The 22,041-nt window shown below is 40.3% G+C and overlaps 1 protein-coding gene across 1 annotated transcript in view; it reads left to right on the plus strand.

The window, feature by feature from the left end:
• Window positions 1-21,647, plus strand: part of GABRR3 (gamma-aminobutyric acid type A receptor subunit rho3) — a 48,435-nt gene extending 26,788 nt beyond the window's left edge. Inside the window, exons 7-9 of the mRNA XM_047794216.1 lie at window positions 5,816-5,968; window positions 14,534-14,727; window positions 20,685-21,647. Coding sequence (XP_047650172.1) covers window positions 5,816-5,968; window positions 14,534-14,727; window positions 20,685-20,987 — 650 coding nt within the window. The 3' untranslated portion in view covers window positions 20,988-21,647. The remainder of the gene's footprint in view (window positions 1-5,815; window positions 5,969-14,533; window positions 14,728-20,684) is intronic.
• The last annotated feature ends 394 nt before the right edge of the window (window positions 21,648-22,041 follow it).

The following is a 22,041-nucleotide window of genomic DNA, read 5'->3' on the forward strand; positions in this document are numbered from 1 at the left end:
CATCTTCACCTTTCCGATACAGATCCTCCCTGACTTAGATGGTATTACCTCCCAATAAACCCATTAAAGGTGAAAATGCGTTTAATACACCTAGCTTCCTGACCATCACAGCTTAGTGTAACTCACCTTAAAGGTGTTCAGAACACTTACATGAGCCTACTGTTGGACAAAATCATCTACCACCAAGTCTATTTTATAATATATTGTAGACTATCTCCTGTCATTTATCGAACATTGTACTGAAGGGGAAAACAGAATGGTTGTCTGGGTGCAGAATGGTTGTCACTGTATCAATTGTTTATTTTCACGATCACAGGCCCAGCATCACAAGAGAATATTGCTGGCCTGGGAAAAGATCACAATTCAGAATTGGAAGGACAGTTTCAACTGAATCTGTATTACTTTCACACCATCATAAAGTCAAAAAAATCATAAGTCAGGAGTTCCCATTGTGGCTCAACTGGTTATAAACCTGACTAGTATCCATGAGGATGCAGGTTCAATCCCTGGCTTCATTCAGTAGGTTAAGGATCTGGCATTGCCATGAGCTGTGGTGTAAGTTGCAGATGTGGCTCAGATCTGATGTTGCTATGGCTATGGTGTAGGCCAGCAGCTGCAGCTCTGATTTGATCCCTAGCCTGGGAACTTCCATATGCCACAGGTTTGGCCCTAAGAAGAAAAAAAAACAAAAAACAAAAAACCATAAGTCAAATCATCTTAGGTCAGGGACCATCTGTCACATTTCTGTCTTCCTCATGTAACCACCTCTAAATAGATGTCTTGCTTCCACTCAGGCCCTTTAGTCACTCTTAATACTGTAGACAGTATTTTTTTGAAAACATTAAAACCACAATTCTTTCCTGTTTAAAACCCTCCAGTCTTTTTCCATAAAGTTTCCATTTGCTGGAAACTTTAAGCTTCTCACCATGATCTAAAAGGCCCTGAATGATCTGTCTCTGCCTAAGGCTTTGACCTCACCATCTACCCCTGCCTCCTCCACCTTGTCCTTCTCTCCCCACTTCTTGCTTGTCTTCAAATACTGTCTCATTCCATCTGCAGGGTTTCTGCCATGGCCTTTTCCTCTCTCTGCATGGACTGTTTTTCCCCAATCATTTCATGACCAACTTCATTTCCTTCTGGGCTTTGTTCACATATCTCAAAGAATGCGTTCCTAGCCATCCTATCTAGTACAGGCCTCCCTCCTCTCCATCCCTCCCTGTATTTGTCTTTGCAGCACTAACCACTTCCTGAGATACATCTCTATTTGACTGCTTTATTGTCTAAATGCCTGACCTGATCTATCTGCCTCATTCGTTTCCTCCCCAGCACCTCAAAGTTACCTGGCACGTGAATCTTGCTCAAAATAGGAAAATCTATTCAAATTGGACCTGTGTTATATACTCTTTACTATGACAGACATACAGGGCCTCTTTACAGACATGTTTTGGTGTGACAACATTTATTCAAGGCTTTTTTAGAAATTGTTCTTGATCCCTGTTGATTAAAGTTACAAGTGGCCTCCTCTTCTCTGGTTATTAACATTCTGGGTCACTTGTGGCAGAACCCATATAAAATACCATTTGGGGAGTTCCTTTTGCACCACAGTGTAAACTCCAACATTTTAATTTTTTAAGAAAAATGAAAAAAAAAGAATTAAGTTCAAATATCCATGGTTTTCATAATAAAGTTCAAAAAAACAAGTAAAAATAAATATTTGTTATTTTTTTAAAGTATATAGTTTTTTAATGTCTTGAAAGATTAACAATAGATAACTCTGAGAAGTAAGTATAGATATTGGGGAGATTTTCAATTTTATTTCAGCACTTCTGTATTTTTTAATTTGTTACAATAGGCACATTTTTAATAAGAAAAATTAAATGGAATCCAAAACAAATAAAAACAATAATAAGCATTTTGAAAGTAGTACTTAAATATCAAGTCAGTAATGATATCTGAGTTCATTCAACCATTTCTGAGGTGTCAGAAAGATCAGCATTAATAGAAGTTCCTGTTGTGGCTCAGCAATAAGAAGCCCAACTAGAATCCATGAGGACTCAGGTTCAATCCCTGGCCTTGCTCAGTGGGTCAAGAATCCAGCATTGCCATGAGCTGTGGGGTAGGTTGCATATGCAACTTGGATCCCCAGTTGCTGTGGCTGTGGTGTAGGCCAGCAACTGTAACTCTGATTCGACCCCTAGCCTAGGAACTTCCATATGCTGCAGGTGTGGCCCTAAAGCAAAAAGAAAGAAGAAAGGAAAGAAAGAAAGAAAGAAAGAAAGAAAGAAAGAAAGAAGAAGAAGAAAGAAAGAAAGAAAAAAGAAGGAAGAAGAGGAAGGAAGGAAGGCCGAAGAAGGAAGAATTAAAGATCCCACAGAAAGAAAAAAAGAAAGAAAGAAAAATAAAAAAAAAAACTACCAAAGAAAGAAAAAGAAAGAAAGAAAATAACCGAGCCTCCCGCCAAGAAAGAGGCTTCTTCCTAAAGTGCCTTCCTTCCGCCTGCCTCATGGCCCTCCCTCCCTCCCTCGCCTCCCTCCCTCCGCTCCTCCCGGAGAAGAAGAAAACCGGATTTATAATTTATTTTAGGTCATACGTAGGTGATAGTTCTGCCTCATTTTATCCAGAAATTATGAAACATGGTCTTCTGAGAGTCAAATTCAAGTACTTTTCTCAGATTAAATATATTAGTTTCATCAAAAATATTTTATATTTTGTCTTCATTCCTATCATTAAAACAACCACTGTAACCACCACTCCAAAATAAGCTATATAGAAAAAGGATAATTATAGTTATAGAACTTTAGTTTCCATTTGATAGCTGAACCACCAGGTCCTCACTTTTCCCCTTGGCATTGCCTTCCCCAGTGCCTGCCAATATTAATAAGCAGGTGAGGTCCTCTGCCCCTCACCCCTTTCAGTGCTCCTCAAAATCATGCACTGTTGATTTAGAAGGAAAAAAAATTACTCCTTCCCCCAACAGGATGCATTGAACAATTATTCTTTGTTGCAGCATAAAGTAGTTGCTAAAAGTACAAGTTCTGGAGAGACACCATGTGAGTCCAAATCCTGGCTCTACCACTTATTAGAAATCTGACCTTAGACAAGTTGTTTAATCCCCCTCAGCTTCAAGTTCTCATCTTTAAGCTAGTTTTATAATACTCTCTACCTCATAGAACTGTGAGGATACATAACAGATTTTAATAAGTTGGAATACTGTCTGCCATATTTAACTTAGAATACTGTCTGCCATACTTAAAAAATACTAGCTAGTAGCCATCACTTTCACCATTTTTATCAACATCATTGCCTTTATTCTTTCAATGCAGAATGAAGCCTTAGCATCAACAGGCCATTGAAGGTGGCAGTCTCCATTTGTAAAAACCTTCTTGATCCTTGTCTTGGACTGACCCCCCAGTTACTCTACATCTCTTCCATTTTCTTGATGCCAACTCTCCAGTCTTTTCTCTCTTTCATAAACACCCCTTTTTTCTGCTGTGCAGAAACCTGATGGAGATGGATGGAAACTTCCACCCAAAATTTGGTTCTCAGGTCAAAATTGGTGATGCCACATGCATACCGAAAGGGTATAAAGAGATTTATTTCTTCCATAATGGGATTTTCTAGAGAGAGAACAGGGGAGGATGCAAGCAGATAGGGAAGTGCCTTGAGAGAACAGGGAGGGGCACCTGGCTTAGGGTTTTATGGTAGTTAGAAAGTAAGGCTGGGGTGAAGACTTCCTTCCATGAGTCTGTGTTTGCATGGTTTAATCTTCCCACTAGTGCCAAAGGAGGGAGCATCTGGCTTTCTTCCTAGCTTGCCCATGTGTGGAGCAGAAGGGGAAGTGTATTAGAGAGCTATCAGCAGTCAAATATCAAAACTGGAGTCAGACTCTATATATTGCACTACCCAAAGTGAGGGTTCCACATCTTTCCAAAGCAGCAGTATCTGTCCAGTATCTGGTAAAGGGAGCTCTTCCTGGCTACAGCTTCAACAACAAAACTATCCCTGGGCTCCCCTTCCCAGAAGAACCACAGGAAAATATAATATTTCTCCTTCATGGTTGCCAAAAAAAAAATTATTCAGAAAGTTATAAGTAAAGAAGGAACTTCCTGACTTCCCTCGTGGTATAGCGGGTTAAGGATCTAGCATTGTCACTGCAGTGTTCTGGTGCTGCTTAAGTGGGGGTTTGATTCCTATGCAGAGAACGTGCACACGCCACAGGCACAGCCAAAAAAAAAAGGACCTCGCTACATAAATTTATTTCAAGACTTAAAACCATATACACTAACTTGTCTTTCTTTATGAAGTACTTTCACAGCTTTTCTTTATCTCTTTTAATCTCGCAATAATTATATGGAGCTATAACATCAGAGATGCTATTATTCCACTCTACAACCATAACCAAAATTCCTAATTGCAAACCATAATGAAATGGGCTCTAACAAGAGTAATAAAGACATTGAGTTACTTTAAAAAATAATGTAAAAAAAAATGGAGTTCCCATCATGGCTTAGTGGAAATGAGTCTGACTAGTATCCATGAGGAAACAGGTTTGATCCCTGGCCTGGCTCAGTGGGTTAAGGATCCAGCATTGCCATGAGCTGTGGTGTAGGTCACAGATGTGGCTCGGATCTGGCATTGCTGTGGCTGTGACGTAGGCCAGCTGCTACAGCTCCAATTCAACCCCTAGCCTGGGAACTTCCATCTGCCACAGGTGGAGCCCTAAAAAGACAAAAAATTATAATAATAATGAGGAAAAAAAGCTGTGGCTCAGTGGAAATGAACCCAACTAGTATCCATGAGGATGTGGGTTTAATCCCTGGCCTCACTCAGTGGGTTAAAGGATCCAGCATCGCCACGAGCTGCAGTGTAGTTCACAGACTAGGCTCAGATCTAGCATTGCTGTGGCATAGGCCAGCAGCTGCAGCTCTGATTGGACTCCTAGCCTGAGAACTTCCATATGCTGCAGGTGCAGCCCTTTAGAAAAAAAAGAAAAGAAAAAGAAATGTGTGAGAAAGAAAAATGTAAAAAAAGGATGTTATTATATAGAATATAATATATGGTTATTAGAGAAGACACTCAGAGAAGCCATGTAGATTGTTACAAAATATGACTTTAAGCTTCCTTGTAGCCAATGTGAAAAGGGAAACCTGAGAATCAAATAATATTACCAACATGAGTTTGTATAATTCCAACAAGAGGCAAAGAAATATGATTTGGCTGCTTTTTGGCAGATTTATCATTGATAAGTTAATGGTGCCCGTGAAACTTTGAAATAATAAAAATGGTTTATGGGTACTCCCTCTCCCAGTCCCTCTCTGAATCCCTAGCTGTCTGGAGCCTAACTTGAAATCCAATGACCTGGCTATGGTGAATCTTTTCCTCCAGATAAAATGTTTCATTTCATTTGCTATAGCTAATAAATGGTTTATTGGCCATTGCATCAGCCATCGGTCATGTACTAAAGATTTTTTTCACCTGCAGAAACACTGCAAACACAATATATTTTGGAGAAAGGTCTTTAAAGGCCATCCTTCAAAATATAATTACAGTTCATCTCTGAACAGCAGGTATGAAACTTAAAGGAGAATCTTTCAGTCAGATCATTAAACAGACTGCAGTATGGGTTAGTTCAACAAAACTTGGGTGGAGTGCCAGGCCCAGGTCCTGTGCCAGTGCTGGGTAAACAAAGGTGAGTGTGTTAAGTTTTACATTCCTTATGAGCACAGAGTCTCAAGAAGCAGGTCGGTTCACTGCTTCCTGTGTGGGGGTTCCCCGAGGAAACCTGTGCTATGAAAACTTTGGCTTTTTCTCCTAGGTTGGTACAATAGGCTCTTCATCAACTTTGTGCTAAGGAGGCATATTTTCTTCTTCGTGCTGCAAACTTATTTCCTGGCTATATTGATGGTAATGCTTTCCTGGGTTTCATTCTGGATTGACCGAAGAGCTGTTCCTGCAAGAGTTTCCCTGGGTAAGTCTTTCTGCACCTTTGTGAAATGTTAATATGGGAGAGATGTTGGGGAAGGTAGATAAAAACGGTGGTAAGTGGAGAGGGAAAGAGAGTGGTGATTTAGTAGGGATCGCTACAGATGTGCTCTCAGGGTAATACAGTATCTGGGTTGACAAACTCAGGGCAGTCATTAGGTCTGATGTCTATGCCAGCTGACCAAAGAGAGAGTGAAGAGGGTAAAATGATGAAGCAACAACAGCCTCACTTTACAAATGTCTCTCTTCTCCCTTTCAGGAAAATCTTCCTATCTCTTGCCCAAGTTCATTTCTCTGACAAACCCTTATATTACAGAAGAATTCAATTCACACTAATTCATACCATACTATTGGTACCTGAATAGATTATTTCTTGGAGAAGGGGTTGCTTGATCTTAGAAACATGAGTGTTATTTAGAAATTAGGGCTTAACCTAAATGCCAGAATCGGAAGCAACCACAGTGGAATTTTAGGTATGATGACGCTTAGTGGATAAGATTTCAGGTTAGAGAGACATTGCCAGCCTCGTTAACAGATGTGATTATCTTCTCTGTCTAGCTAGTTATATGCCACTCTCCCACATACAGACTTACGGGAACAATTTCAGACCCATTTAGCAGTTATCGAGCCCCTACAAAGTGGAGCTGCCAAGCTAAGCACTTCAATAACATGTTGCTTAATGGGAACCTGAATCATTCCACTTCCCTTTTTGGCTGGTTCAGGGCAGAACTCTCTCGTTTTGGCTGATTTTGTTCTTTCACCTGTAATGTTCTACTAGAAAGAAGATTGTTGTAAGTGGGTCACAATCACTGTAATTATCACACAATTCATTCCAGAAAGGGTGACTTCTAATTTAATGTTCACAAATTATACACATACTTCAAAAGATCATTTGAAAGACATAAATCATCATTAATATTAATAATTTGTTCACCTCTTTCCCCTATTAAAAGCTTCAGTCTATAAGCATTTGAGGCTTGAATGTTTTCAAAGGGAAAAATACCATCTTAATGTGTAATTAAAATATTGTGGCTGTTCCTTCACATCATAGAAGCCTGGTCCTGACCTCAGTACAGCAGTAGGGCAGTCTAGACCCACAGAGGAGCTGAAAGGCCTGTTTCCAGCCCTCTAGACAGAACAAGAAAGGCATTCAGTCTATAAAGGTTTATGAACATGATTTTCAATAGGATGCCTGAAGCTGACTGCTCAGCGCTTACACTTTGAAAATGACAGCAATAAAAGCTGGTGCAGGGGAGGCTGGGGTGAATGGAGAAGACTGAAATGCATTTAAGTCGCCCCTGAAATTCTGTGCATCTTGTATCTACATCTGATTCCTCAGGATTTAGAAATTGCTATGATGATTTATGTCAAATAATATTTAAATCAGAAATGTCCCCCTCCTCTTTTTAAGTAGAGAACTTCAGTATTCCTAGAACACTTATCCTCTCAGGCTTTTACTTCCTAACCACCCTCAAATTCTTTCGAAGATACTTTGCCCACTGTTTTGTTTTTGTGATTTATTTATTTTTTATTTTATTTTATTTTATTTTATTTATTTATTTATATATATATATTTTTTTTGCCTTTTCTAGGGCTGCTCCCTCGGCACATGGAGGTTCCCAGGCTAGGGGTCCAATCAGAGCTGTAGCCGCTGGCCTACGCCAGCGGCCATAGCAACGCGGGATCCGAGCCGCATCTGCAACCCACACCACAGCTCACAGCAACACCGGATCCTTAACCCACTAAGCAAGGCCAGGGATCGAACCCGAAACCTCATAGTTCCTAGTTGGATTTGTTAACCACTGAGCCACGATGGGCACTCCTGTATTTTAATTGAAGTTTTGTTGATTTGCAATGTTATGTTAGTTACAGGTATACAGAAAAATGATTCAGAATCCCTTCCCTGATAGTTTTATTACAAGATATTGAATATAGTTCCCTATGCGAAATAGTGGGTCCTTGTTGCTTATCTACTATATATACAGTAGTGTCTATCTGTTAATCCTAAATTCCTAATTTATTGGTGCACCCAGTGGGGAGTAGGGAGCAGAAATCCAGCCCAAACTCCATGGGACATGGTTTGAGGTGACATCCTCCAGAGGAGCAGACACCTCTTACTATTTTGCACAAAGATGCAGTTTGGTCTTAGAGGCCTTACAGTTGTTTATTTCACCTCCTGTTCTTCCTTCTCCTGTTCAACCCTACTACCAGGGTGATGTTGCCAAAACCTGACCTCTGTGCCCTGATGCCGAACTGAATCTCAGAGTCAGAGTTTGGGTGAAGGAGATAAGAATAGCTTTATTGCTTTGCTGGGCAAAGGGAGACACAGTGGGCTCATATCTTTAAAAACTGTGTATCCCAACCCAGTGGGATTTGGTGAGGATTTAATAGCAATAGTTTAAAGGTGGGATTGCTGATAAGGATCAGGGTTTGTGCAGGGCCTATATTCTTTCAATATGGCCTCAGGGGGTCTTTCCAATAAACTTCTGTGGTTCTCCAGTTTATCCAGCTGTAACCTTCTCTCTGGAATGAGGAATGTTTTCTGTTTTATTTTGTTCATTTTTGCTTTTTAGGTCTGTACCCCGTGGCATATGGCAGTTCCCAGGCTAGGGGTCTAATCAGAGCCACAGCTGTCAGCCTATTCCACAGCCATGGCAATGCAGGATCCAAGCTACGTCTGCTGTCTGCCACCTACATACACCACAGCTCATGGCAACGCTGGATCCTTAACCCACTGAGCAAGGCCAGGGATCAAACCTACAACCTCATGGTTACTAGTCAAATTCATTTCCACTGTGCCACAATGGGAACTCCAAGAAAGTTTCATCCAGTAGTTAACAGCCATTTGTTGGGGGGTTTAGTTCTGCTGAGGAGCTCAAAGAAACTGTGCTGTGTATCTATGTCCAGGAGGATACAGGGTCCTGCTCGGTTTCAGTAGTGTCACTAAAATGCAAATGTGATCACAATACTCTCATCCCAAATGCCATTGGAGCGAATACACTCAACTTGGAATCAAAGGTTGCCAGATAAAATAAGGACACCTGGTTAAATCGTATATATATATATATTTTTAATGGCCACGCCCATGGTATATGAAAGTTCCTGGGCCGGGGATAAAATCCAAACCATGGCTGTGACCTGCCTGATCCTTTAACCCTCTATGCTGGGCCAGGGCCAGGGATCAAACCCATACCTCCACAGCAACCTGAGCCACTGTGGTTGGATTCTTAACCCACTGCACCACAGTGAGAACTCCTTAACTTTGTACTTTAGATAAGCACCAAATAATGCGTTATTATAAGTATATCCCAAATATTGCATGGAATGTACTGATACTAAAACATTATTTCTTGTTTATCTGAAATTCAAATAAAACTGAGTGTTCTATGTTTTTATTTGCTAGATTTTCATCCATACCCCTGTCCCAACACACTCTAAACTTCAAATAATTTGAATATTTAGTGTTCTCAAACAGGCTCTCAGGCCTATCTGCTTATCTCACCTCTAAGGTTTGTTCTGACTCTCACCTGCCTAAAATAACCTCCATACCTGTCTTTCTTTGTCAAATTCAAACCATCAGTCAGAGATGGTTCCAGGCAGATAGGTCTCTCCCGTCTTTGAATTACATAGCACTTTGTACCTCCTACGGTACCTGCTTGTTCTGCTTCATCTTTAGATGTGAGGTGGGTTGAAGTCTCTTCTTGTCTCCTCTATTAGAATATGAATTCCTTAAAGACAAGGATCATTATCACCATCTTTTTTGTTCCTGCAGTGACTAGCACAGTGTCCTGCACATATTTTGCGTTCAATACGAAGTTGTTAAACTGCCAGTATTTAGCCCACCATGTTTATAATATTTTAGTTACTAGCCAAAAACAATGATGATTCATTCTTCCTTAAGACTCTTCCACATGTCGATTCACTTGCTGATTGAGGATGAATCATTTGGTGATGAAGACCCTCCCACATTTGTTACGTTTCAGAACAATAAAGGCTGAACAACACGGAAGTACCCATTGTGATTAGGCACTTCTCATAAAAGATAACAGCTAACATAACTGGGAATGTAGGATGAGTTAAAAAGACTATTATAGGAGTTCCCATCAAGGCATAGTGGAAACAAATCCCAGTAGGAACCATACTGTTGTGGGTTCCATCCCTGGCCTGGCTCAGTGGGTTAAGGATCTGTGAGCTGTGGTGTAGGTTGCAGACGCGGCTCAGATTTGGCATTGCTGTGGCTCTGGCACAGGCTGGTGGCAACATCTCCAATTAGACCCCTAGCCTGGGAACATCCATATGCCGCTGGTGCAGCCCTAAAAAGACAAAAAGACACACACACTCAAAAAAAAGAAGACCATTCTGTGTTTCCATTCATTTGGTATAGAAGAGTGAGACTATTATAAAGCTGTTCAAGGATGTTCGAACCCTCGTGGAGGGTTAGGGACAACTACTTTAAACACTTTATCACCCTTTAAAATTTATAAAAACAAAATTTTTGTTTCTACATGCCTTTCAACAATTGCTAACCTTCAGAAACACAGTAACTGTGATTTCCCAAATGCTTTACAAAGGCTAGAGTACATGGCGGAGATTTCGGAGTGGGGGAATGGGAAGGAAAGTTTGCCTCATTACTCTTCTCTGTCTCTGTTCCGTCTCTATTCCGTCTCTGGCCACACACTCATTCACACATTCACCCTCCTTTTAGTGGCAAATGAAACTGAAAAAAAAGTAGAAAGTGCAAGCTTCTGCCACTTACCTTGTGAGCATAGATGTATTGGATCAGATCCAGGATGAGCCCCCAAAAGATGATACCGGAATCCAGATTCTTGTTCACAGCAGTCGAACAATGAAGTCTGTGAACACACAGGCAGCAAGCAAGCAAAGTCTTTATTAAAGGAAAGCAAATAGCTCCCAGGGTTGCTGGGAGAGGGAGAAGAGCCCGATTCTCTATTGTCCTGTAGGAATTTTTATCTCTTAAAAATGGGGGTGGGCACCAACATGGGGTCCAGAAAGATGTGGTTTTCTCCTATTGGCCTTGTTCAATTACCTATATCAGTCCTTGTCCAATAGGTTCCTAGGGGTGGAAATGTCCTGTAAATCTCATAGTTTCTTTGCCCTTCTCTTCTTATAAACTGAGTCACAGGGGATTAGGGATTAATGACCATGGGGTAGAGGTATACTCCCTATAGTAAACAAAGCCTGTGGGATGTTACTCCCTGGAGCCCTTAAGCCACAAATGTTAATCAAGGGCCATATCGAAGAAGGCATCAAAGCCCATGCTCCTACACTGACCACCTGAGTTAGTATTCTGCCTCACTTTCTATCTCCTCCATAGGGTATGCCATTTATGTACAATGTATGAAGTCATGGAATCATTTATCAGAAACCAGACATGGCAGAGAAAGGCAACAAAAGCTTTCAGGCATGTCATCATTCACAAAGAAAATTGTCTAACAGAGGATATGCCAAATACCTGGAAAAGTAAATACTTAGGAACTATTCATTTTACCATCATAAAAGGTGTCAGAACTTCTGTGCAACACTCTGGCATCCTTTGTGGGATAATGGTTGCTACTTTCTGGCCTTGGAGCTGTTTTGGAATATCCAATCTATCTTCCTCTCCATCATATCACTTAATATGTTCACTCTGCCTAGGCCTACAGGGAAAATGTTTTCCTCATTTCAAGGTGAATGTAGATATCTATCCCTTCAAAAGAATGCCCCACAACACAGCTACTGGAGGAGTGAACTGACTCAATATTTCTAAGCGATGCCTGCAGGCCCTACTGCCATCACAAAGGCCAGTGAACCTCTCCATCATGTATGGCAAAAAAAATGGCCAATGAAACACAAAGATAAATAATTCTCCCCTAACTGAAGGGCTCTTAGGATCCCATACGTGTTCTTAAGAGTTAATATGGGTGAAACTGTAAGGTTCAGGGAAGGTGAGACACAGGGGCCACACTAAATATTGTCTCAACGTTTTCCGGACTATGAATAACAATTTGAAGAGGTGGGAAGATAATTCACTAATCCCAACACAGGGCCTTTCTTTGGCAAACTGTCCCTTCATATAATTCAGAACCCCTTTATTGCGATGTTAACTTTAATGGGCTTGGAAGGAATACGATTTGTCAAGATTAATGTATTTCTAAGGGGTGGCTCAAGACATAATAAGCGTGATAAATGTGTTTAATGTAGCTATAATACTCCAAGTTCTATTGCTTTAGGAATTTATATATCAGTTTTCTCATCCTTTAACCCCTGAACTGAACAATCCCTTCTCCCCAGTCTCTCTCTCTCTTTTCTTTTTAAACAGGAAAATCTAGAATGCTGGTTTAAAAATAAAGTTATTGCAATTTGGTTGGACTAAGCACCCTTTTATAGAAAATGACTGATAGTTTATTGCTCTCTGACAAATATAGATAATGTAGTTACCTTTTATTGACTCAACAGTCATCAATTTAAAATACATGGCAAGATTATGTATTTGTATTTTTTTTCCAAACCCTTATTTTGTCCACTAAGCCCCATGTTACTGTTCATTGAAAAAAATTCAAGTTCTAGCTTCCATATCTTAGAAAACCAATAACAGAAAACATTTTTAAATTTTTTTAAAAATGTGGTAAGCGAAAAAATAGAAATGTTCATTTAGGATTCATTCAGCATTACCACTGAAATCCTGAAGAGAATAAGACTCTTGGCCTCTTGAAAAATACAAAATAACTTAATAAACTTACAGCATCTGGCCTCAAAGATTTTCCATATATAGAAATTGGTTTATAACATTAAAAACAAAAGGAAATTCCCTTTACAGGGTCAGAATGAGAGGCCACACATTTGCAAGAAAAAAAGCATGGGTTCTGCACTCAGAGAGAAAGGTTTCATTCCTGCCCCTGACAAAACTCGGGTTGATTAGCCACTCTCCACTCATATTTCTTTTCTGCAATGCATGGTTAATATTTATGCAGGTTTGTGGTGGGTAAACATTCAATAAAAGCAAGTAAGTTTTATTTAATAATCTCAGCTTCTGCTAAACAGACGCCTGCACTATTAATAAAAAATTCACACTTCGTGTTTATGCAAACAGCTATCTGCTGCAATGCACATTGTTGACATTACCATTGTTGGGGAAACCTGAGACTCAGTGAGCCAGTGGCCTGCAATTGATGGTATGAGCTGGAGTGGCCTTTAGGTTTTTTATTCTAGAGCTCAAATCAGTGTGAAGGTATGATTCCTGGCCTTCCCATCGTGACTGTCAAATTGCCAAGTTGCCTTGGTCTTGACCATCCAAAGGAAAAACCTAATTTGAAACTGAATAGCCCTATAGAGTTGTCATTGCCTTTGATATAGGCCTCCCTCAGATGAGAACCTTGCAGAATTATAGAATTTGTAGAAAAGGTAGAAATGTGTGGGTGAAAGCTGTCCACATGCTGTGTCTGTACATTTAGGAGTAAATCACAGTGCTTATCCTACTGTTTGGGACTCTGTCTGTTGATATTAAAATGTCCTCACAACTTATAAAAATCATTAAGGATTCCATTTACACCTCCCTAGTGGGAAGTTAAGAAATAAAACCATGCCAACCAGTGTACATTTCAAATATTTACAATACTATACTTTCTCTCCAGGCAGTATTCTTGCAGTATCCCTCTGAGAAATTAGATACAGAATAGCCCTCCCCAAGACTGGCATTTTATTAAGGAAATTTCAGTCACTTCTTCTCCATTGTCCCCCGAACCTTGATTTCATTACCTCTGACACTTATGGCAGAGATTAAAGAAGGGAAATGAAGAGAAGGAAAGGGAAGGGAAGGGGAAGGGAGTGGGAAGGGAGGAAAAAGGGAAAAGAAGGAAAGGAGTGGGAATAATGGAAGACAAGGGAAAGGAAGGCTAGGGAAGTACCTGGCCTTTAGCAGTTGCTTAGTAAATACGCTGAGCTGGGTCTCCACGGCACATTTCTGTTCTGAATCTCAGTTGAACTGTAGTTTCAGTAACAAGGCACAAAGTGATAGCAATAATGATGGCTTGTAAGTGTTCAATATGAAAATGGAGACAGCAATCTTTAATGCTACCAAAGATCACTCCCTGACAAATGAAAAATTAAAGACATGATGACAATTCATGAACCGTAAAAGTTGTGCAACGATAGGGAAGCATAGTAGAAACGGCATTAGAATTTTTTTCTCAGAAGAATTTTTTAAAATTGAGTACATATTTACTTTTCTGGGTTGGTTAAAAGAGGCCCAACTGAGGGTAAGGCACAATGGATCCTTAAAGACACAACTGACTCCATGAAGACTATTGGGAGGGAAGGAAATATCGTGGACAGTGGGGCTAAGGGTGAGAGAAAGAAATGGAAAGAAAAATCCAAGAGAGTTCCTTGCTTAGGCTCAAACTATGTACTAGCTTAACACACAGGGATTCCACACCCCCACATACCTTTGATCACCAGAAATCATGCTGGAAATGTGCCCCCCGGTGTCATCCAGCACCAGAACTTGGAACGGAATGATTATGTCACTGAGCTTATCACTATTCTTGAACGGCAGGAATCACCACGGTGCTGACCATGTCTACTATCCTCTCCGGGGTGAGCGCCTCCACGCCCCAGGTGTCCTACATCAAGGCTGTGGACGTGTACCTGTGGGTCAGCTCCCTCTTTGTCTTCCTGTCAGTCATTGAGTATGCGGCCGTGAACTACCTTACCACGGTGGAAGAGCGGAAACAGTTCAAGACAGGGAAGGTACTGCCTTGCTTTGACTATTGGATCTTTTTTGGAATGGGAAAAAGACTATCCTCATCTAGGCCCTCTCCTGACAGCACTGCAGCCCTTGGAAGAGGTCCAGGTGCCTTGGCAAGATGCAAGTTTATGAGATGATGAGAATTCACTATTGAATTTTAGTCTCTCTGCTCCAGGCTGGCTGGTTTCCTCAGCATCCTCATTCCCCTTTGCAGGAGATTTTTGTGTGAGGAATTTCTCTCAGTGTGCTCCACTCCACTGACTCCAACCCTTGAAAAGAAGGGGTTGATGTACAAATCACATCCTTTCAAGTAGATGATGACAATAATAACAGCTAACATGTAGTGAATGCTTCTTACATATTAGCATTGTGCTACCCACCTAATGTATTATGTCATTTAATTCTCAAAGTAACCCCGAGAGATCAGTACTTTATCATCTTCATTTTATAGAAGTGAAATAAGAGCAGATGCAGAGTAACTTGGCCAAGGTCACATAGCTTAAGAGGAATCAGGATTTGCTCCTGGAGCCCCCTGACTCCAAAGGCTGTGTTCTCAACCGGTAAATGATAGCTCTCCACTAAGAGCAAGGATTTATTTTCCTTTTCTTGTCACTCAGGACTGTGGGAGAGCATAAAGGAAGATTCTTTTCACAGTATACTGGGAATAAGGTGCCTTCTGGGCTCTAAATGTTCTCACATGTTTCTTGTGACATTGTTTTATCAATCTGGCTAGATTCATCTCTACCTCATTCATTTCACAAAGTATTGGGGCACCAGTTTCCTGTTATTATGAGAATGGGGATATTTTACTTCAGACACCTAACAGATCAGATTAATTTGTTTGGTATATACATGTGTGCATATATATAATATACATATGCATAATGTCAATATGATAGATTCACATTGGTTTAAGAAATTCTTACATGAGCATTTACGCACACCCAAAACATTCTTTGATATTCTTTATACTTCTAGTGAGAGCATTTCTATCCTCTTCTCAAATTGAACCCTCATTTCAGCTCCATGATGCAGGCCTTGCAGAGATTATTATCTCTATTTTTAAACTGAAGCAGCAGAGTTTCAGTGAAGTAAAGCAATCTGCCAAAAGACTCACGGCCAACTGAGCTGCAATCGAAATTCTGATCTCCTGTAATGCTACTTCATTCTTCTATTTCATATCCTTTGAGTCAAAGCTGTAAGAGAAGTTGATTTTTTTTTATTGCAGATGCTTCCATTTCTTTTGTGGACAGCATTCAAGTATGTGTACTTGTCATGTACATACGCACAGTGACGGCTATGCAGGTGTGAGAAAATCAGGAGCTTTTAGACAAGTGTGCGGTGATTGGCATGTACATGTCACCTGGGATTTGTTAAGATTTTCCTTCAGTGGGTCTGGGGTGGGAACTGAGAGTCTGTAGTTCTAACAAGCCCCAGATGCTGCCGATCCATAGCTATACTGTGAATCGCAATGATATGGATTATCTGTGAAGTGAAAGGTGATAGAGAAAAATGTGTGATGAGGAAAAGAGCTCTGCTCTTCTTGTTTTGTTTTTATGTGAGGAGTGGTTAATCCAAGAAAGAAGCTCTGAAGTGATTTTGGCCCACCTCTCTAGTTCTTTGTTGCCCAGATAGCTACATGTCCCTACCTCCCCCTCCCCCACCCCATCCCCAACTCCCACCGCACAACACGTGTTCACACTACCTATTTCGGTTTTTTTTTTTTTTTGGTTGATCAGGTTGTACACATCTTCTCTGGACCACAGAAAATATTCTTTTACTTAATAAGCACTGTTCACTTTGAAAATTATTTTTGGTTTTGGGTTTTTTTTTCCTTCTCTTGTCTTTCTTTTTTTCTTTTTTTCTTTTTTTCTTTTTTTCTTTTTTTTGGCTTTTTGGGACCACATTTGTGGCATATGGAAGTTCCCAGGCTAGGGGTCAAGTCAGAGCTGTAGCTGCCAGCCTATGCCACAGCCACAGCAATGCAGGATTCAAGCCACATCTGCAACCTACACCATAGCTCACAGCAATGCCAGATCCCTTAACCTACTGAGCAAGGCCAGGGATCAAACCCTCATCCGCATGGATACTAGTTGGGTTTGTTACTGCTGAACCACGATGGGAACTCCTGTTTTTGATTTTTAATTGTAGTAAAATAACAGAACTTGTCATCTCAATTGTACACTTTAGTAATATTAAGAATATTCACATTGTTGGAGTTCCCACTGTGGCTCAGCAGGTTAAGAATCTGACTTGGTCTCTGTGAGGATGCGGGTTCAATCCCTGGCCTTGCTCAGACGGTTAAGGATCTGGTATTGCTGCAAGCTGTGGTGTAGATCACAGGTGTGGCTCAGATCTGGTGTTTCTGTGACTGTGGTACAGGCCTGCGGCTACAGCTCCAATTTAACCCCTAGTCTGGGAATTTCCATATGTGCAAGTACGGCCATAAAAAGAAAAAGAAAAAAAAAAGAATATTCACATTGTTGTACAACCAATATCCAGAAAGTTTTCAACTTGCATAACCGAAAGTTTGTGCTCAACCCCCAATTTCTCCCTCCCCAACCTCTGGAAACCACCATCCTAAGCATCCTCCTTCAAAATTGCAATTATTTCAAAGAAATGCCCACCATTCATATATTTGTGTGACAAATGAAAGAGCACAAGATATGGAGTCAGAAGTGATGCCAAACCTGGCATCCTAGCTCTGTGTGCCTGGCTGCCTCCTAAACCTCGTTCCAAATTTGCGAAATGGTGGAATTTCTTCCGTTACCTGACAGGGTGGTTCTGAAGATCAAATGACATAATACATGCATTTGAAATTTTTGCAAATTGTACATACTATACAAATGTTAGGTTCTTATTGTGATTAGTGCCCAGAGAATATACTGTGAAAGGGTAGCGGTTTTAGTAGAGATAGCGAGAACAGGCTATTTGAGATGAGAGATCTTTAAAGGGGTGGGATGCTCTGGTGAGGGGCAGAGAAGAAAGATATGTCTGAAGGTTTAAGAGCTAATCAATGATACCTCATTCCTCTATACCTGAGTTGGGCAACCAGTTTTAGAAAGAGATGTGGAAGCCAGACAAATTGGTATTATGATGCTACCTTTGCTATTGATAAATCACTTTGGACAAAATGCGTTAGATCTGTGAGCAGGAGGTCCCACTAATATTTCATCACAGTGTTAAACGTACTTACTATCTTGGTCACTGGCGAAGCTAGACAATTCAGGATTCCCCTGTAAGGACAGTCTCCTTTACCTCATTTCAGAGAACAAACCCAGACTTGAAGCAGATCCCAAAGTGACTCAAAACTGACTAAGACACATGCCAGTTCCTTCCTTCTTCCAAACCCCTCAGGTGGAGTGATTGAGGGATGGTGAAAAAGACCAGGAATGTTAAGCTATGGATTTCCTCCCTATTAAGTCAAGAAGTTAGGCGAAGCTCATTTCCTACCACTGCTACTACCACGGCCATCACACACCTGTCCCAACCATCCCCAGATACCAAGAGCCAGGAGAACAGCAAGAGCTGTGGAAAATGTGTTCCTATTGTTGACCTTTGCCAAGAAAGGAGAAAGGAAGCTATTTAATTTCTTATTCCTTCATCCAAATGTTTTCCTAATTCTAGGACTTAGAATTCAGCCTAAAACAGTCAAATCCATACTTTAGAAATAATATGCTTTATCTATGTGCAAAGTTATAAACTAGAGTAAAAAATTAAAGGCCAGTTCTAAAACTGTTTCTGTTGAAACAGCCTACTTAAAATCTTGTGGAAATTAGCACCTACTGGTAAACTGTGCACTGAAAGATTTAATCAGTTATTTAGATCTAAATTATCACAATAGAGAAAGAAAATGCTACCCTTATTTTTCAAAGAAAATTATTTATTTTTAATATAGTAATGACATTTTTGTTGAGATAAAAATGTGGATGTCCAGTGGGATAACACAGAAACACTCTGGGTGGCTAGCAAAACCACCAGGGAGACTGTACATAGTGATTCTATCCTCAGATCGAGAGCTGAATATATTACTAATGTTATTATTGGCTGTTGGTTAGTAATTCAGTCTTGATGTCATTTCATTTTTATTTGATAATCCCCATGTCCTTTTAATTCAGTAAAAATAATTTGGTTGTAGAGTCAGTATGAACCAAATATACATTTTGGCAGAATTGCCTCTGCAGCCTCTGATTTGAATTCTGAATACTTCCAACCAGTAGTAGCCTGTCCATATTTGTTCATTTTTTTAACTTCTTTTACAGATCAAGAAAGGATTTTGTTTTCTCAGAAAGCAATTTGTAACTGTTGCTCTCCAGACACAGTTCTGAACCACTCTCTCCCTCAGAGTAAAACCTTAAAGGAAAATTGTAGTTTAAATTCAGTTAGGGAGTTCCCATCATGGTGCAATGGAAACGAATCCAACTAGGAACCATGAGGTTGCAGGTTCAATCCCTGGCCTCACTCAGTGGGTTAAGGATCCAGTGTTACCATGAGCTGTGGTGTAGGCACACACACGGATCAGATCTGATGTTGCTGTGGCTGTGGCATAGCTGCCAGCTGTAGCTCTGATTAGACCCCCTAGCCTGGGAACCTCCATATGCCATGGATGTGGCCCTATAAATAAATGAATAAATAAACAAATAAATAAATAACTAAATTCAATCAGGCAGTGGAGCCAGAAAGCATTGATAATTCACTCCTTCCAAAAAATAAGCCAATTTCAAGTTGTTTAATTGAGATATGTTAGCACCATTTATAGGTAATTTTCTTTCTTTCTTTTTTTTTTTCCATTTCTTGGGCCACTCTCGTGGCATATCGAGGTTCCCAGGCTAGGGGTGGAATGGAGCCATAGCCACCGGCCTATGCCAGAGCCACAGCAACTCGGGATCCGAGCCCCTTCTGCAATCTACAGCACAGCTCACGGCAACGCCAGATCCTTAACCCACTGAGCGAGGTCAGGGATTGAACCTGCAACCTCATGGTTCCTAGTCAGATTCGTTAACTACTGAGCCATGATGGGAACTCCCATTTATAGGTAATTTTAGCAAAAATGGGAAGACTTGGCCACTTTGAATTTTAAAAGAGCCACTAAAATCATTCCTTACCTCATCCCCAAATTCAAGTGTAAATGGGTCATCAGATGATATTGTTCCGTTTTGGGACAAAAAATGCACTGATTAAGTATACTGTTATGTTTTCCCTAAAGAGGAAAAATACATTGAAAAACAAGTCCAATTGGTTTATATTGCTCTTCTGATAAATCATATTCAATTTCAACTCACAAACTTATGGCAAACAATTCACACTACTCAAAAACAAAGAGGGAGGAGTTCTTGTCGTGGTGCAGCGGTTAATGAATCCGACTAGGAACCATGAGGTTGCGGGTTCGATCCCTGGCCTCACTCACTGGGTTAAGGATCTGGCGTTTCCGTGAGCTGTGGTGTAGGTTACAGATTTGGCTTGGATCCCGAGTTGCTGTGGCTCTGGTGTAGGCTGGCGGCTATAGCTCCGATTAGACCCCTAGCCTGGTAAACTCCTTATGCCGAGGGAGTGGTCCTAGAAAAGGCAAAAAGATGAAAAAAAAAAAAAAACAAACAAAGAGGGAGAACCTGAAACAATGTTCTCTCTGGGGAAAGGCACGTTAAGTTTAACAGTCCCTCAGGCCAGGACTAAATTAGAAAACACTGACAATTATAGTTGTGATACATTTATTTGTATAATGCTAAAATATCTCTCTAAAAATCCCTTTTAAAAAATGGATGTCTAAGATGATATTTTCCATTTATTATGAAAATGACTTTTAATCAGACACCAGAAGCAAAACCAGAATTCTATTCTTTAAAATACTATTATTAGCATTTATTGAAACTATTTTTAAAATCTGATTTTTTAGATCTTTACTGTAATTCCTACTCCTAAAACCATATTCATTACTTACTAACAAAAGTCTTTTTGTCAGCTTTCTGGAACATACAATATTGATGCAGCTCAAGCTATGGCCTTTGATGGTTGTTATCATGACAGTAAGACTGACATGGATCAGACTTCCTTTTCTCTACACTCAGAAGAGGACTCCATGCAAGGAAGATCCACAGGTAGCTTCAGCACAGATTCACCTTGTATAAGGAGAAGAAAATCACTAAGAGGACATGTTGGTAGAATCATTCTGGAGAACAATCATGTCATTGACACGTATTCAAGGATTTTATTTCCCATTGTGTATATTACGTTTAATTTGTTTTACTGGAGTATTTATGTGTGAGGAGTAATTTCTCATATATAAAACTTGTTTTGGAGTCAGATTATGTTAACAACAACAACAAACATTTCTTAACTATGAGTTGGATGGTACTAGACTAACTTGGAGCCAGCCAGTCACCTCCTCTGGCTTAAAGATTTGAAAGCTGACTGATTTACATCTAGAAAAGAGTTTAAGGTCCTATGAGAATTTGACTCCTTCTCTAAGAGTCACAGGCATGCATGTTATGGAAAAACAATTTCCATAAGGAAGGTCTTTTTAACTACTTCAACTGGACCCTCCTTGCTTTCTAAATGTAAACTATCTTCATTTAACTATGGAATGAAGCTGGACTGGGACAATAATTCAAGGTGAGTTTCTTCCTTAGTGCTAGCCAAGTACCTGATTACCTACCAGAGCTGAATCCTCCTAAGTAAGAATGTCATCATCAAAGTGGTACCCCAGACACTCACACAGCTGAGATTCCCACGAAGAGCCTCCCTCCCTCTTCCATCTCCAGTCAAGACTTGTATCTTCCTATTAAGTTTCATTTATTATTGCTGCCAAGGGGGACAAAAAAAAAAAATCTAAACACACTTTTTCTTGCCATCCTAATGTTAAATTAATACATTAACCTTAGAGAGTTCCCATCGTGGCTCAGCAGAAACAAATCTGACTAGTATCCATGAGGATGCAGGGTCCACCCCTCATCTTGCTCAGTGGGTTAAGGAAATGATGTTGCTGTGAGCTGTGGTGTAGGTCGCAGATGAAGCTAGGATCTGGCATTGCTGTGGCTGTGGCTGTGGCAGCGGCGTAGGCCAGCGGCTACAGCTCTGATTTGACCTGTAGCCTGGGACCTTCCATATGCCTTGGGTGAGGCCCTAAAAGATTTTAAAAAAAAAGCAAAAAAAGAGAGAGAGAGAATATAGTAATCTTCAATACTAGCATCTTGTTAGGCATAGTTTTCATAGCTTTTTGGGGGATATTTAATTAATTAGTTATTTTGTTTATCAAACATTTATTGACTTCCTACATGTGTCAGGCACCTTATTTGGTGTTACATACTAAAAAATAAATA

Source organism: Phacochoerus africanus, chromosome 1, assembly GCF_016906955.1.
Source record: "Phacochoerus africanus isolate WHEZ1 chromosome 1, ROS_Pafr_v1, whole genome shotgun sequence".
Lineage (NCBI taxonomy): Eukaryota > Metazoa > Chordata > Mammalia > Artiodactyla > Suidae > Phacochoerus > Phacochoerus africanus.